The 18,610-nt window shown below is 33.6% G+C and overlaps 1 protein-coding gene across 1 annotated transcript in view; it reads left to right on the top strand.

Annotated features, from left to right (window-relative positions):
- The first annotated feature begins 8,581 nt into the window (after positions 1 to 8,581).
- The window catches only part of LOC123549854 (uridine-cytidine kinase 2-like), a 29,821-nt gene continuing 19,792 nt past the window's right edge, over positions 8,582 to 18,610 (top strand). Inside the window, exons 1-4 of the mRNA XM_045338295.2 lie at positions 8,582 to 8,778; positions 13,033 to 13,192; positions 14,359 to 14,455; positions 17,637 to 17,779. Of these exons, the coding sequence (XP_045194230.1) occupies positions 8,680 to 8,778; positions 13,033 to 13,192; positions 14,359 to 14,455; positions 17,637 to 17,779 (499 nt within the window). The 5' untranslated portion in view covers positions 8,582 to 8,679. The remainder of the gene's footprint in view (positions 8,779 to 13,032; positions 13,193 to 14,358; positions 14,456 to 17,636; positions 17,780 to 18,610) is intronic.

Here is an 18,610-nt window from a genome sequence, read left to right as displayed (position 1 = left end):
ACAACGTCATAGTTCCGTTTTTGTTTTATCATCTGCAGTGAAGCGTTATGTTGTTTTTTCTCTCCAGTTAAATGCATGACGTTTTACGAATCGAGAAATATGTTATAAGAAACGAAAAGAAACTATCAAGGTATTTGATTTTTATCCCATTTTACGTAAAACATAACTATTACTACATAAGTCTACTACGCAGATGTAGTTCGTTATACGTCATTTACAGCACGAGAGTCATCTTACACCTCGGTGTAAGATTTTCACCGGTGCTGGAAAACTCCATCTTACACCCCGGGGAGTAAGATGACTCTCGTGCAGTAAATGGCGTATTGCAAACTACATAAATGTAGAAGATTTATGTAGTGATTTAAAGTTTATTTCATAAAACGGAGTAAAAATCCAACATTTTAATAGTTCCTCTTTGTTCCTTATAGCATATTTCTCGATTCAAAAAGCGTAAGTTTATTAAAAATACATAACGTTACGCTGCAAGTGATAAAACAAAATCGGAACTAAATATTGTCATTTGTCTTTGAAACGTCATGATGTCTTTCCTGTTTACGGACGTTGATTTCCCGCGCTTTGTTTAAAACGCTGCTTAAGTAAATACATTTGTAGTTCTAAAAAGAAAGTCATTCGTTTGATTTTATTTTTGAAATTATTTCTTGAAAATGGTATGCAAGAAAAAGATTCTGTCACTGACGGAAGCCTCGTTACCGCCTAAATAGTTACCCTCGAGGCCGGATATTCCCATCTGCACCTACAACCAGTGAAAAAATCTTATATTATCTTACAGTTGTAGATTTCATTTTACATCTGTTAAACGACTGCAAAACAGTTCGAATTATGCAGATTAGATACATCTGTAAAAAAAACTTACAGCTGTAAAAATGGAAAGAAAAAAAAGGGTACAACTGTTGATATGCCTAAAAGTTACAGCTGTAGAAATGTTGCAGGTGTTGAAAAGGGGGCATAACTTTAGGAGACGAGACCATGCAGGGGTACAAACAGTTTTATGATGAATTGTTGTTCTCTACAAATTGTAGCAATTACTACAGAAACGCAACACTCGTATAGTAATTATAGGTTATTAGATTTGTATCGAGAAATATGCGCGAGTTCTGCAGCGGAAATATTGCGTGACTTTAAGAGCGCAATATTATTCCGCGAAAGAACGAGTGCATATTTCTTGATGCAAATTTAATAATCTTTTTATTAAATACGCATCTACGCTTGAAATTATCATACAAATGATAAAAAAGTGTTACTAAGCCTGAGCAAAATTGAAAATAATCGTTGTTAAAGATGGGTCGACATATATGAAGATGACGTCACAAATCATGTCACACACCCGGTATGAAATTTGAACGCCAATGAGAAATATTGACGTTTCAGGTTCCATTGAAACTTAACGGTGTTATTTAATAAAGATAATTAATATATGTAATAAAGAACAATTTATGGAATATATTTTCAGTATTGAATTTTCAGTATTGAAATGTCAAAATTCAAGAGTTACAAAGTAAAGACTGTGCATCAGATCTTGTTTATAAAAATGTCTGTCATGAAAACGCAGATCTATTACAATGTTGTATTTATTTATATCTTAAACTCATCAGCTTCAAATGTATTGAAAATAATGCCTGTGCTTATATAATATTATGTCCTTGTACAATTATATAAGTTGTTTAAACAATTACAATTACTTCATAACAGTTAAAATTCCAATATTCTAAAGGATGTGGTGTCTCTCTGAATTTCAGTTATATCCCGCCAAGATGCATAAAAGATGGCTGACAATACTTATGTTTCCCTCCAAAAAAATATTTACAGCTGTAACTTTGAAACAATCCAGCCTAACAGCTGCATGTACATACATGTAACATTCAATTGTAAATTTTTTACAGCTGTATTAGACTGTATTTTTGAGACGTGAATGTTTTACACCTATAAATTACAATTGTATTTCTGGTCATTTTTCACTTAAATATCTTTTACAGATGAAATTCTAAAATTAAGGTCTTTTACAGACGTTTTACAGCTGTAAACAGCTGCTATTTTGCATACAGGTGATGTAGTCAATGAAGGTGAGGTGTAGATATTTTTAACTCTGCGAAGACCATGGAGGTAATGGAATCATATTACTCGAAAAATTAGATCTCTGTACAAACACATGAAATAAACAGTCGCATCACGAAAATTTAAGGAGTGCAGTGGTTCCGCACGAGAAATTTGGCGGAAAATTTTCCAGAAAACATGGTGCGTTTTAGAGCCATTTCAGGCAAAAAAAATCTTTGCAAGTACACTCTGTTAGCCTGAATGACTGTAGTACTGGTAAACTGCAGGGTATGTGTTTAACATAGATCTATGATGCATTTTAATGTAGGGATAACGCATGTTTTTCGTGTTATAACATCTGCAGAATACCGAGGGATGGGTTGGTGCTCGAGCCCGATAGCCGCTAAAACGCGTAGAAAGTAAAAATAATAATATATTGTCCCTCAACGTCCTTAAATTTCCATGAAATGCAAGGGAACGTCTGTGATTTTTTTTCACGTTGACGTCATTTATTTTTTAATTATCCGTATTGGGGCCGTAATACGTACGTTTACGCATTGCCACGGGGCGCGCATTGATAAAAAAGTGTTTTAACAGCACGTGAGCGTTAGAATATCGATCTGTTAACACACGTTTACTCTACTGTACGTTAAAACGCCCCCTAAAAGTGACAAAAACAGCACTTTTATGCTAGAATTTCATTTCAGGCACAACCTTGTTCGCGAATTACATGCAAATGCACATACTAGGCCTATTATAGTGAGTACAAATACTTGGGAAAAGAAAAGGAATAGTGACTATATATTTGTTCGATTTACCGTTGACTCTGACACCACACAACAAACACAACAGTTAAGTACTGTCTTAGGCCATACCAAATTGATTAATAGTTCTTCGGAAAATTTTCCAAAAAAAAATAGGAGCGAGCGAGCGAAATTTTTATTTTATTTTTTTTTTCTCAATTTTGATTTTTTCAGAGGCGGGTAGATTTTACATGGAGCGAGCGGGCTTTTTTTATTTTTTTCCCCAGCTTGGACCCTTGAGGAGGCGGTTATGGTTATACATGAAGTTAACATTTCTTTAGAAATAACACAGAAATCAAACATTTACAGTGTGGGTAACATAGTATATAGCTTTTCTATATGTTTTAAAGACTACATGAATGATTTTGCAATTAATTCTTGCCAAAACTCACTGAATCACTTTGTTATTTTTTATTTATAATTATTACTAAGGGAAGCGTGTCTTATTTTCAATTTTGAATTTTCTATATTAATCTGAAGGCGTGCTTATTTAACGGCATAGGATGAGGACTATTTAGGACAAAACAGGCACATGTGTGGAATAACATTTTTTCTGAAACACAGATGGCTTCGACACATGAACAACTTTGTGCCCCTAGTGGAACTCCAACCCATAGAGGTGAGGTGAAGTAATAAACCACTTGACCAGTGAGACCAAACAGAGTTGGGCATACAGATGCTTCGACATTGCTCGAATCCCTTTGGAATAATTTCTTAACAGATCAGGCTAGCTTATGTTTTTGTGGTAGAGATTCATTTCAGGCAAAAATGATAACAGGACGGACAAAGAATAATCCCAATATGGCCACCCTTAAAAGTGTTGTTTGTTGTGCTTTGACTGAACTAGAAATTTAGAGTTCGGGAGGTCTGTTTTTTCAGTTTCTTTCGTTCTATCAATTCACAGCCAATTAATATACAAACAGGCAAAATTGGGGTTACTAAAGGAAAGATTTTTTAGAAATTATTTTCATATCTACGTTACTCATTTGAAAGGCTAAACAATTTTTAAATTGACTAAATGTATTTTGATAGAATATCTGACTGCTGTACATTACTAAAGAAGTTATCTTCAAGTTCAAAAAGATTTGGGCCGAGACAATGTTATAGGTCGGTCAGGATCTGTGATCAAACATTTTTTTTAAGATAGTAGTCGGCCTCAGCTTTGGGCTCTAGATCTAATATACTGAACTAAACATCTGATAACAAATGGTTTGAAAACTTTATATCTGAACAATAATTCCAAATATTTTAACTGCATCCCCGTGCACGTCTTACAAGTCGGGCTTCGTTCTTTTCACTGTATTGAACAAAAGTAGAACGTGCCTACTTCATTACCTACCGGCACATCGAAAGCCATGTGTGGCACTAGCACAGACACTCTAGATTTAAAACAAATGATGAACAACATCATAATTCCTGACTTTTTGAGTTTGGGTCAAGATTATAATGCAGTAATTCGGTCCAAAATGTGCTTCCGCGGACCGCTTTCTGAAATGCGGCAATATGAGGGTACCTGACTTCAGTTGACTTGCATTTCACTGTGCATACTATTCAACACCCCTTTTTCTTTTCGTTTTCTTGAAGCAAATGTATGGATATTTTGTGGAAAATAGGTCTACGACGGAGTGAAAATCTAGATAGCTGAATTTTATATGAAACAAAGAACAATTTCTTTTATTGGTATATAGCCTATAAGAGCTGAAATAAGACTTTTCTCGAAACACATCACAATTAGTCTTCATAGTCATAAATCGATTGTATATGTTATAAAATGATGTTTTCAATGCAAAATAATCATTAAATTTGAAAATTTTTGAATTTTGACCATATTTTGATTAGATGCGCATATTTCGGCAGCAATTTCTGCAATAGAAAGGCCAATATTTTGTCACCAGAATGTGTGAAAATGCACAAAATGCGTCCATTTGAGTCATATTCATGACGGAATGAATGATATTTCAGAATCAAAGTGAAAAATAATGCATACAGGTGAAACTTTTACCAAAATTTATAATCAAGCGACCATAGAGCCTAAATTTAGACCAGAAAATGGGTAGGGGGTGGCCTCACTTAAATGTCTATATTTCTCTAAAATCTCGAATTTTCACAATGAAACTTGTTAACATGTTCGGTATTACATTTTTCTTGAAAATAGAGATGAAAATGTTATGAAATTTGATAAAAAGATATCTCTTATAGGTTATAATGCAGTAATTCGGTCCAAAATGTGCTTCCGTGATGTAGTCGAAAGAAGTCCCTAATAAATAGATCCTAATTTTTCCATTTTTCAAGCATTTGCGCGTAAATCGGGAGTCAAATGGGCATTATTTCACTCGTGGAATGAATTTTACATAGAATAGGACAGGTTTCATGATAATACTCGCATGTTTTCGAGTTGTTTACTTGAAAACGAAAGTAGGGTGTTTATTCTGCGGACCGCTTTCTGAAATGCGGCAATATGAGGGTACCTGACTTCAGTTGACTTGCATTTCAATGTGCATACTATTCAACACCCCTTTTTCTTTTCGTTTTCTTGAAGCAAATGTATGGATATCTTGTGGAAAATAGGTCTACGACGGAGTGAAAATCTAGAAACTGTAACAAAATTGGTCTGAAGTAGCTGAATTTTATATGAAACAAAGAACAATTTCTTTTAATGGTATATAGCCTCATCAGCTACATGTATTACGGACGCATGAAATCCGATCAATATCACTTTGACGCACTAAAACAGCGATAAAACCTGTTTTGCCGTTATTATTCCGGACCGCGTAATCAGAAAAAAAAATTTTTTTTCGGATATTTTTATGTACGTGCGGGCGGGTGATTTTTATTTTTTTTCTCGGGAATGAAATTATTGATGCGGTAGTTCCGACGAACGACATATCAATTTGGTATGGCCTAAGTTGTTGTTGTTATTCACAGTAAATTTAATTTTTAAATAAAAAAAAAAAAAATGAAGTAGAGCAAGTATATATCTTCTTAATATTTTTAAAGTAGTTCAAAATCTGTTATGATACTTGATCTATAATTTACATTGATATTTTCATCATGTTCATTGCTTTTCGATTACGTTAATATTGCCTGCTGCACAGTAAATGGGCCAATTTTTTAAAAAAAGCATGTAATGCCGGTGCCCTGTTTTTTTTTTAATAAAATGTTTCTAGAACCATTTGTTGATTTTTATTTTTTTGACTTCATTACAAAGTAAATGTATCTGAAAGTGGATCACCAGAAAAAAAATACAGCCAAATTAGTATATGAAAAACACTCAGTTTTAGCTTAATGCGTTAGCATTTGCTTTTTACTCCTTTTTGAAATTGAAAGTTCTATTTTCCAAGTGAACAAAAACATTTAATTTTTTACTGTTAAAAAGAAAATTTTATAACCTACGTTTACATTGATATATATGATAAATTAAGACATATAGTGCAGTATTTTGTATTACTATAACTTTTTAAATAAAAAATGCTCTGCGTAATGCTTGCAAATTTTTAAAAAGCATTAAGTACTAAATTTTTATCACATGAAAGAAATCTAAACATGAACTGAAAACTTTTCTGTCTCAGTAAGTCATACTATATGTAAACACCAAGTAATAACTACTTTTTAAACATTTCGAATAAAATTTTGGTGAAAAATCTATTTCCCTAAATATTTCTGTTTGTGCCCCCCCCCCCCCATTAATTATTTAAATAGAAGAAGCAAAACTTAATTAAACACTGATTCTGATTCAGTTTCACATACTGATTATGAAAAAAGTGAAAAGTTAGTAATATGCTTTGTTTTAAAGAAAATAATTAATAATGTGTAAAAGTTGTCTGTAACATCCGTCCCTGTAACATCCATCTCCCTAAGCATGGCAGCTAATAAATTGTATATCAAATTTTTTATTTCAAAGGCTAAATGAACTTTGTTTAACTTATATTTATAAAACCAGGAGAAAATACATCAAAATGATAACTTTTTTTTTGTGGTCATAATGTCTCATTAAAAAAAATAATTAGCAATTCAAAAACAAATTTAAAAAATACATTTTTAGGGGGTGGGGGAGTTTTTTTTACTAATAATCAAGAAACAAAAAAGAAATTTAAACTACAATCAAATGTCTTCATTATATGCCTATAAAATAAGTGGACGGATGTTACAAAAAAGGGACAGATGTTATTTTTTTATGCCAAAGTATTTTTCAATTAAATTTTTTATACTTAAATAGGTTAAAGCCATGCAAGTATTTCCTATGAATTTGAATATTTTAGTCAATAAATAAGGCAAAAAATTTCAAATTTCTCGAGCAGAAAAAGTTTCATATTAATAGGTGTTAAAAACACCTTATCAATTAGTTATAAAAACACTGAACTTCAGGTGCATGAACTAATAAACAAGTTAATCCCCTCTCATAAAAACTGAGTTCAAAGGACCTTTTTTATTACCTAATTGGATTATCGTTAACAATAAATGGACCCTGACCTTGCTCCTGTAAAAACAATATTAAAATCTTAACGAGTTTTGATTAGACAAATGGGTCATATCTCACCAAAGGAGGGGGAAGAGCTACCTGTCGGTATATATGCAAATTAGAAAAGTGACCAGTGCTTAATTAAATTAAATGCTAAGAGCCTATAAATTCATATGTTTTAAAAAACAGTATTGCTAAAGTTCATTGACCAACAAGCTAAAAGAGAAAAAGAGACGCCAGAGAGAAAAACTGAAATGAAATAAGATATATTGAAATTTGAAAATTAACTTAATTTAGTAATATTTGTAACTGAATATAATATCAGACATATTTCTGTTTTATTTGTTAAGGAGAACCCATATAACAACAAAAATAAGGAATTGACATCTAAACAGCAGAAAACCTCTTCAGAATATAACATTTAATATGTGTATGTAACATCTGTCCCCTTGCTTGACTGCCGTTGTCTTTTCTTTACTTGAATGGCAATATAGACATACTACGGCCTTAAAATATATCATACCGCCGCTTTTCTATGCAGTCTTATAACTCTATTTCTTTCTTTTTTTACGGCAATATGCCTTCTTCAAGGAAACCAATGTAACTAAAACAAATTTTGTGCAAAATCATTTTTTCTCTCTGAATATTGCATACTGCTGAAAATTGTAGGAAACAGAGTTAAAAAATATATATCAAGTGATTTAATTTCCTCCGCGTAGTAGTCAAAAATATTTTTAAAGGCAGTCAATTCTGAAATTTTCGAAATATCTACTTATTTAATTCATGAAAATAATTGAATACAATGAATCTAAATTAAAAAGCACAGTATTGAAATAAATGCGAATTGATTAAGTTATAGTGATGGATAGATTTTTTTTTAATATTGAAAATTTATACTTTTACAACTTCAAATGCATAAAAAAAATGTATTAAAATTATTTAAATCAAAATAATTGGGAATATTATTTCTAATTCAAAAGGTTTTAATTAAGTGTCCTTTATAAAAGAATGACAGTGTCAGTTTTTCACACCTTAACACATTCTATGTTGTCTGCGTTTTCCAATACCCTTCTTTACCTATCTGGTCTGCATAAGAGAAAACCCTTCTTTGTGTATGTGGTCTGCAGTCACTCTATCTGTATGTGGTCTCCAAGCTCAGTGTAGCGATTAAAAATTAGTGGCTTGTGACCTTAATAGCACGTGCGCTGAAAGTGTCGTAAAAAAAAAAAGGTTCCCTAGTTTTTAGGGAGAATTAATTTCTTCTTGTAGATTTTTTTTAATTCCAAAAAACGCCTATTTTTTTTTTAGGGCCACAGCCATTTGACCTTGACTTTTCGCTTTGCGGCTCACAAAAAGTAAACAAACATGGCAGCTGTTCAAGACTTTGGAAATCGAGGGAATGGCATAGATCGCGTCCCAAGACCATTTGTTATCGGTGTTGCTGGTGGCACTGCATCAGGAAAGGTATAATGTAGCCAATCTACCAGTAGTACATGATTGATCAAGGTCAAACCTGAATTATTTTTGCTATGAACACCTACGTTTCGGATACAAATAGTTCGGATAAGAACTGCGGAAACTTGTTAAAATTATCACGGGTCCTGACAGAAATGAGGCAGAACTGATGCAGTCTTGCTGTATGGTCATCATACATAGTTTTAAATATGTATTTATTTATTTCGTTTTATTTGGGAGGAATTAAGATGCAAAATTTGAGCTACTTTAAGGTGATGTCACTTTTTGAATTTCCGGTGAATAACAAAAAACCAAAGAATATTTAGTTCTTTCCAAAAACCGTTATATTATGATTCAACCAAATAGTTTCCTTTGTCTACCAGAAAGGAACAATTCTTATATCTTAATATTGAGATTTGGTACCTTTATAACACAATAAACTAAAACAATAGACATTCATATGTGACGTTGGTGAGCTCAACAAAGCAATTTCAAGCACAAATATTAATGTGGAATGTAAAGTAAGTTACACACTACAATATCCATCCAAGATACTTTCAAAAACAATGCATTTGCAGAATAGAGAGATAAAAATTATTTTGACAGCTCGTGAAAACTAATGACAAATTTTGACCAGGTATATGATGACTCGTGACCTAATTAATTTTTTTCTGTTATTTCTAACTTCCAGTTTGATTTTCATAAAATGGGTATTCTTTATTGTAGCTTACAACTCGTACATTAAAACAATAAAAGAATATATTGTTACCTCACTGTCGTTTTGTCTATCCGTCTCTCGTACAAATTCCTATTGTTTCAGTCATTTGTCAGTAATTGGAGCAACTCACAGTGTTGCAATCATACAAAACACATCCCTTATTTTCACATAGATATTGAGGATTTATCTAATGAGCACATGTATTGGAAACACAATTTCAATACTGACTGTGTATTGTAATAATGCTAAACTGTCTCAGCCGTGACGTGTCCTTAATACAGTGAACTCACCTATTCCGAACCAGTCTGTAAATCGACTCATTTCCAAGTTTTTAAGCAGCCGTCGCGCATACATCAAGAAAAATGTTTTGGTTTTATATCTAATGCATAAAACTAATAATTCATTGCTGGTTAATGTTCAAGTTATTCTTACATAATCCATATTTGCAACATTGTCCAAATGCTATATTTTTTCCTATGTGGAAATCTGACGAATGTAAACAAAAATTTCAGATTCAAGAAGCGCTTGCGTTCTAGTTTTTTAACGAAATGAAATGAAAGGGAGATTAAAAAGAAGGAAATTTTATGCTCTTTCCAGTCATATATCCAACATTAAAAACAACTTGACCATTGAGATGCTTAAGAAGAAATATAGATGGCATACATTGTGCCTATTCCGAATCACACATTTTCAGTACTGTTCTGCCGCATGTTGTTTCAAGATTGCAGAAAAAAATGCCGATTCAATGTGTCCAAAATATTAATTTACGTTATTATTTTTACCCATGGCCAGATGTTAAAGAAAAAGGCGGAGGTATTACTATACCATGTGACTATTTTATTCACACGAAGGACAAGACCGCCTACATGACTGTTTTAAAACAGCATATTTCAATAATGCCAGAGAAGGATGTCATGCCTATCGTTTTAGTCATTTAATCGGCCTTAAATGCGATTGTTTCTATTCCTTACATAAAATAATTTCAGTTTTCGATTCAAGATGATAGTTTTATGTTGTTGTGGATAGTAATAAGAAAACCATTTCAGTTCATTTGTGGTGATTCGGAATAGGCGAGTATGACCCGGATTACGCACAGTACCAGTCTGATCAATTACAGAAATCTGTTACAAACAATGTTTTGTTTCGAATTTCTTGTCGCGTTATTTTGATCGTGACATATTTGTCCAGCATTTAAGATGAAAATTTTATTTAAAATATAAACTTGACGAAGTAAAACAATAAAAAATTAAAAACTGGTTCGGAAAGGGCAAGTTCCCTGTACCTTCTTTAAAGAGCACAGATCAGTATCTAAAAGGTAAAGGTAACTTGTAATTTGTATTGGTCTTGTAGAATCTTCTTGAGTTCTGATATTCGTCTTCTATGTCTATTATTGTATTCTACCCATTTACTAGTACACTTCCGGTGTAAAATGGTTGTAAAAGGTAAACTTTATTTACCGTAGCTTTGTGAAATAATTAACGTACGCTCTGTAGAGCTTTTGAGCGACCCTATTTTAAGAACAGTAAAAACCATTTATACCTTACTCCCAGCAATTAGCTGGTACCCATTTACAGCTGGGTCTACTGAGGCAATCGTGGTTAAGTACCTTGCCCAAGGACACACCGCAATGGGAGTTATAGCCAGGATTCAAACCAGGGGCCTTCACCTCCGTAGGAAAGCATCTTAGCCCTCTCAACCAGTGCTTCCACTATATCTTGTTTTAGCACCACTAGTGACAGTAGCTATTGCAACATTCGGCTATGTGCTTTACAGCTCTACTCTGATTAGTCGGTCATTGATAGAAACATGAACAAAACTTTTGATAAACAATATCATATTTCCAGTTATAATATATTAAATGTTACATTTGTTTTCATAGACATGCCCCACAAAATTTGTTGGGAACAAATATTTGCCAAGTTAGATTGAAGGCAGAGGCTAGGGGTCCTGTAGTGTAGTTCCAATCAGTGACTCTAGTTGCCTCCCCTGAAAGGTCAGTCCACAGAGTCACAAGCAACGGCTCTTTAAAATAGGTGTAATTGAGGTAGGCCTACATCAGTTTTTCAGACATGATTTCTAGCATAATCATGATTTTTTGGCGAAAAGAAAATTGTTTTTGAATAACAAATTTATTCTTGTGCTTGTTTTTGTGTAATACGCTATAATCATGTCATGAACATTTTGCAGTACCTGACGAAAGTCACCCACTGACCTGTATTATCGATTTGTTTTTCTCCAATGGTGACGTAACATCTTTATTATGTCACTGTTGGCGCACTCCATTCGCCGTCATATACTACTGTTGGGTACTAGTTAATCTGGGAACATCCGTCTCAAGCTAATTCTAAGTTTATCAGTGCATTATTATTTGTATTTTTACAAGGATCCAACATCATATTACAAAATTTAAAAGCAAAAACTTGTTTTGAGAAAGATCTTTTTACATCTATTTTCCTGTGCTTGCTCTTTCATGAACACCCAGGATAAAGTTTGGTAGACAAATCAAGTATGACCTTACACTGTGGTAAATGCCATATACTCATGCATATATTTAACAGTTGTTTTTTTATAGCTTAAGTCTTATGCAGAACATGCTAAAGAACGTTTCTGTTCACGAGATAAATGTATTGCCTATGGCAAATTAAAATATTCCTATCGTTTCTACACTCTTGAACTTATAATTTATGTTCGGATGTCAATAACTAATGATAATGCCTGTTTCCGGATGTAGCTGAGTTGGACATAATTATAAGACTGAAATGAAATGAAAGTGATAATTATGTCATGAGTTGGAATAGGGGTCCTTTAACCATGCAGACCTCTAGACGACAACTCGTATAGGGCTGTCTAGAGGTCCGGTAATCAATGTGAATTTACAAAGAGGAGACTATATTTTATATGATCTTTAAAAATGGGAGATAATTTCACTATTATGTTTGCTCTCAATGAGTCTCATATTTTTTTCGTCGTTTTAAATACATTCATGATTGTAAGCAGGTTTTTTTTTCTTCTATAATAGGGGTCGTAGCATTAATATGCCACTTCCCCTCAGAAAATTTCTTTTAAATCATGCAGTTTTCCCCAAAAATTTACTTTAAGTCAGGTTTTTTTATTCCTCTTTGCCCAAATACCGAGCTATTTTTTTTCCCTAGATCACAGACGTGGTAAGTAACAGGAAATTTTAAACAGAAGTATTTATAATTCTTTAATCTCGGGTGAAAAATACAATTGCGAATTGGATAAATAATAAATAGTAATTAAATTTGTATGCCACCGTAATCTACTTTCTACAGTAAGTGGTCATGTAGTGTGTACTGGGTGTCCTGTCCAAACCTGCTGTTGGTGCAGATGCTCAGTACTTGGCATTTCTTGGGATCAGACTTCATCCACCACTTGTGCTTCAAGCACACATTGCACCGGTAAATGTTGAATATCCATAAGCCTTTGCTGAATTTTTTAACAGTTACCGATGGTAATGTTAGTCTTTGGTGAAGCCATCGACTTGCGACTGAATCAGCCTTAATTGAATATTTTATATTTTAAAGTCAACAGTATGTGAGAAGATAATGCAGCAGCTAGGACAGACAGATGTAGATCGCCGGCAGCGACAAGTGGCAATCATTGGACAAGATTCTTTTTATAGGGTACTCAATGATGCAGAGAAAGAGCAGGCAGCTAAAGGACAGTTTAACTTTGATCATCCAGGTTGGTTCTTAGAATATTTGAAAAAAAATAAAGAAGGCTGAGCTAAACCACTTTTTTGGGAGAACATCTTTCACCTTTTTCCAGTACCTTTTCCTTTCATGAGAGAAGTATTTACATTCACCCTATTCTTTTCCATTGAAAACCTTGACATACATTTTATATGAATATTTTATAAGGAAAGGTGCCAAAGTTATGACAATGCTGCCTAGAGATAATGGTCTGTCATTTTGATGACATATGCATAATTAGTCAAGGAGGACGTTCCTTAGATGACATCGCAGTTGTTCCGTCTGGTGAACATAATTGCCGGGAAGATGATTTTAAAGTTAAATGCAACAAAATGTGTGAAATTTATAATATAACCTTGTTTACAAATGGAAAGGAAATATAAAGTAAATATAAGAAAGGAATTAATTGTTTTTGGAGTTTATGCGAAATGAATGACAGAATAGGATAGGGAAATTAAACATTAATCACTAGTGCATTCATGGATTTGCCAATCCCATTCAGTCGTTCAATTTGCATGAACTCAAAAAATATTTCATTTCTTAAATTGTATCCTAAGGTTATTAGAAGGAAATAGGGTGCTGAATACTTAGTGGTGAAACACCAGTTTATAATGGACAGCTACCCTACTAAGGACATCCTGGCTTCTGTCTGCACACCAGCAGTTTCAATCTATGAAAAGATTATACATTGTGAACATGAAACTGTAACATTTTATGCAGAATGCTTACAAATTACAATGAAAAAAATCTTATTAAAGAATCCATTCTGCTCAAAAATGTCCAAAAGAAAATTTAGGATATATTTATTCTTTCCTGTACACCACTGTAGCATTTTCTTTGCCTGAAGTATTGACAATGTTCCTTAAATGAATGCAAAGTAGTAAACAATCACTTGATTACAGTAATTTTTGTATTAGTTGAAATAATTGAGAAAACCAACATAGTGCATTTGCGACCAGCATGGATCCAGACCAGCCTGCGCATCTGTGCAGTCTGGTCAGGATCCATACTGTTCACTTTCAAACGCTATTGCAATTAGAGAAACCGTTAACGAACAGCATGGATCTGCGCAGGCTGGTCTGGATCCATGCTGGTCGCAAATGCACTATGTTGGTTTTCTCATGGTGCGGGTCATATATTGTTCTCATTTTGTTTCAGAGGCTTATGATTTTGACTTCATGTATGAAACTATGCAGAAAGTGGTGCAAGGAAAAACAGTGGAAGTGCCATCCTACGATTATGTTACAAACTCCAGGTAATTTTGTAAATATTTAGTGGTATTTTTTGTAAGTAGGCATTGCTAGGTAAAGATGACCCTTGTTAACTTGTCTAGCCACCGGATCTAATTAAAACATAAAAAAGAGGTAAAGTGTCCATGGAATAATATCACGAGGGCATAGCCCGAGAGAATTATTCTGGTGATGTTTAACTGATTTTGAGTGTATTAAATAAAACACAATTTTGCCATGATACATTATTTTGATTCTAATATGCACTTAATCTAAAAGACTACAACAGAAGATAATATATAGTAGTGCTTTTTCTTGGTTGCAACAAAAACATTGACATTATCACCCGTTAAGATAACATCATTTAAGAAATAATTTATAGCAAAACAGTGCTTTATCACTATTTATACACGATGGGTGGTTATACGTCGGGCATAATAATTTCACGAGGGCGCAGCCCAAGTGAAATTATTTCGGATGACGTATAACTGCCCGAGTGTATAAATAGTGATAAAGCACTGTTTTGCTATAAATTATTTCGATTCTAATATGTTTTTATTGTAAAATTTATATCATATATGTTCCTTTGCGCAAGTATGGCGCCAATAGTAGGTCTTTGTTTATACACGCCTGGGCCGGAAATAGTATTACGTCTTGCGGCAGAATTCAATTCGGGCGAAAATTATTGGGAATTATTCAGCAAAGCTTACATGGCGCTAAATATCACGTTGACGTGACATCAACATAACATCGTTGTGATGATTAAAGCTTTGTTAGTCATATTAGAATTAAGTGTAAGCGTTTTTTAACAGAAACAAGCATATTCGAATTAGACTTAAAATATACCTAAGGTAAAAAAAATTATAGATAATTTACATGATGTTCATGTGTATCAGAAAAAAATCATGGTATTGTGTATACAAAAGATAAACCAACAATTTTAAACTACTAAAAACATGTTTCAATAAATAATATACATTTACAAAAATTGAAAATTCCAGTTTTAGTATAAGCCTAAATACTGGTAGTTTTATAAAAGTTACCATGATGTTTCTTATTCAAGTTTCATTTTACTCAGGTTAGAAATAATTTAGCTTGTACATGCAAAACTACAATGTAGAATTGTGAATTCATGATGTAAACATTTGGACTAAAATCTGTGTTTTATTTATTGCATTAGTTTGGGCTAAGTACAGTTTTGAAGCGAATAAATATAGATTATGAACAAGAAAGTGTGTTGTAATGATTTGGGAAGAAAGTGTAAGGTTGATTGCAATTCATTCTAGTACTGCTATGCTAACTTCAATACTATATGAAAGAACCCAGCCTCAAAATCTAATTCAGTTAATAAAACCACTTTAACATTAGAATTGGTGCTAATGTGAAATAAATGGCATGGGAATAGATTTTGATGTTAAAAGGTACAATACCCCTATATTTAAAAACAAGAGGACCATGATGGTCCTGAATCGCTCACCTCTTCCCACATGACCCAGTTTTGAGTATGACTCCCTTTTTTCTATTATTTGACATAGTGACCTAGTTTTTGAGCTCATGTGACCCAGTTTTGAACTTGACCTAGATATTATCAAGATAAAAATTCTGACCAATTTTCATGAAGATCCATTGAAAAATATGGTCTCTAGAGAGGTCACAAGGTTTTTCTATTATTTGACCTATTGACCTAGTTTTTTAAGGCTCGTGACCCAGTTTCAAACCTGACCTAGATATCATCAAGGTGAACATTCTGACCAATTTTCATGCAGATCCATTCAAGGGTATGGCCTCTAGAGAGGTCACAAGGTTTTTCTATTTCAAGACCTACTGACCTAGTTTTTGATCGCAGTTGACCCAGTTTCAAACTTGACCTAGATATCATCAAGATAAACATTCAGACCAATTTTCATACAGATCCCATGAAAAATATGGCCTCTAGAGAGGTCACAACATTTTTTCATTATTTGACCTACTGACCTACTTTTTGATGGCACGTGACCCACTTTCGAACTTGACCTAGATATCATCAAGATTAACATTCAGACCAATTTTCATACAGTTCCCATGAAAAATATGGCCTCTAGAGAGGTCACAAGGTTTTTCTATTATTTGACCTACTGACCTAGTTTTTGATGGCACGTGACCCACTTTCAAACTTGACCTAGATATCATCAAGATGAACATTCTGACCAATTTTCATGAAGGTCTCATGAAATATATGGCCTCTAGAGAGGTCACAAGGTTTTTTCTATTTTTAGACCTACTGACCTAGTTTTTGATCGCACGTGACCCAGTTTCGAATCTGAACTAGATATCATCAAGATGAACATTCAGACCAACTTTCATACAGATCCCATGAAAATACGGCCTTTAGAGAGGTCACAAGGTTTTTCTATTATTTGACCTACTGACCTAGTTTTTGAAGGCACATGACCCAGTTTCGAACTTGACCTAGATATCATCAAGGTGAACGTTCTGACCAATTTTCATGAAGATCTTGTGAAATATATGGCCTCTAGAGAGGTCACAAGATTTTTCTATTTTTAGACCTACTGACCTAGTTTTTGACCGCACGTGACCCAGTTTCAAACTTGACCTAGATATCATCAAGGTGAACATTCTGACCAATTTTCATGAAGATCTTGTGAAATATATGGCCTCTAGAGAGGTCACAAGGTTTTTCTATTTTTAGACCTACTGACCTAGTTTTTGATGGCACATGACCCAGTTTCGAACTTGACCTAGATATCATCAAGATGAACATTCTGACCAACTTTCATAAAGATCCCATGAAAAATGTGACCTCTAGAGTGGTCACAAGCAAAAGTTTACGGACGGACGGACGCACGGACGGACGGACGGACGGACGGACGGACGACGGACACCGCACGATCACAAAAGCTCACCTTGTCACTTTGTGACAGGTGAGCTAAAAATGACTACTGTGTTTCTATTTCCACCTGTAGTGTTCCTAATTCCACCCGTAGTGTTTCTATTTCCACCCGTAGTGTTTCTATTTCTCTCCGTAGTGTTTCTATTTCCACCCGTAGTGTTTCTATTTCTCTCTGTAGTGTTCCTATTTCCACCCATAGAATTCTTTAGTATGACAATAATTTCAATATCATCAAGTGTTTAAAAAGTAATTGATGCGTAGCCCTGTTAGGTAAGAGGTGAACAGTATGTCTTTTTATGTTTTTTGCTGTTTTACAGGAGAAGTAATAATCTTGCAATTTATCCAGCTGATGTTGTGCTGTTAGAAGGAATTCTTGTATTCTACTGGCCGGAGTTAAGGAACATGTTTCATATGAAGCTGTTTGTAGATACAGACCCTGATACTAGGCTTAGCAGGAGAGGTAATTATAGGTTATTAGCTTTGTATTGGTAAATATGCATGAGTTCTGCAGTGGAAATATTGCGCGACTTTAGGGGCGCAATATTCTTCTGCTAAAGAACGTGTGCATATTTCCCGATTTAAAGATAAATACCTTCTTATTATATACGTACCTACACGTATAAATGTAATGTAAATATTATGAATTTGTTCAATAGCCTGAATAAGATTGACAATACTGAACTAAAAAAAAGCATTAATGCAACAACACAAATTAAATTACGTCACACACCCAATATGAAATTCAGGCGTTAGTGTATGGAAAAATATGATGTTTCCGGTACCATTGTAACTTAATAGGGGATAGAAACAAGTATGTAATAAGTTTACCTATTAAATGTTGTGACCATCACATGTCATAGCAACTAGTTTGATTTTCCTTTCATGATGATTTTAAGAAAAATCTTACGTTCACATTCATTCTCGACTTCCTATTTCTTACGTAAAAACTGTTCACTTCTTGAGAAGTCTAATAGTTCTTGGTAATATATATCTGAATTAAGATTGTTTTAGATACAATTAATAGCACTTATAACAAGCAAAGTTATAAAGAATTTCCAGATATAAGGAACATTTCCAGTGTACCTATTTTCCCCTTGTATGCAGGGATCATCCTAGGTCAAATTTTAGGGAGAAGTGACTTCTCCTTCCACAGAATTTAGGGAGAAATCGAGGAATTTAAGGAGAAGATTCGGCATAGTATTCAGTTTCCCGCCTATATATCCACTTTCAATGGGTCTTGCTATAACTTATAACTATAAACAGTAATTATTTAAGGAAATTGAATATTGCA

Source organism: Mercenaria mercenaria, chromosome 15 (genome assembly GCF_021730395.1).
Source record: "Mercenaria mercenaria strain notata chromosome 15, MADL_Memer_1, whole genome shotgun sequence".
NCBI classification, from domain to species: domain Eukaryota; kingdom Metazoa; phylum Mollusca; class Bivalvia; order Venerida; family Veneridae; genus Mercenaria; species Mercenaria mercenaria.
The sequence above is the reverse complement of the archived record's forward strand: the minus strand, read 5'-3'. Positions and strand labels throughout refer to the sequence as shown.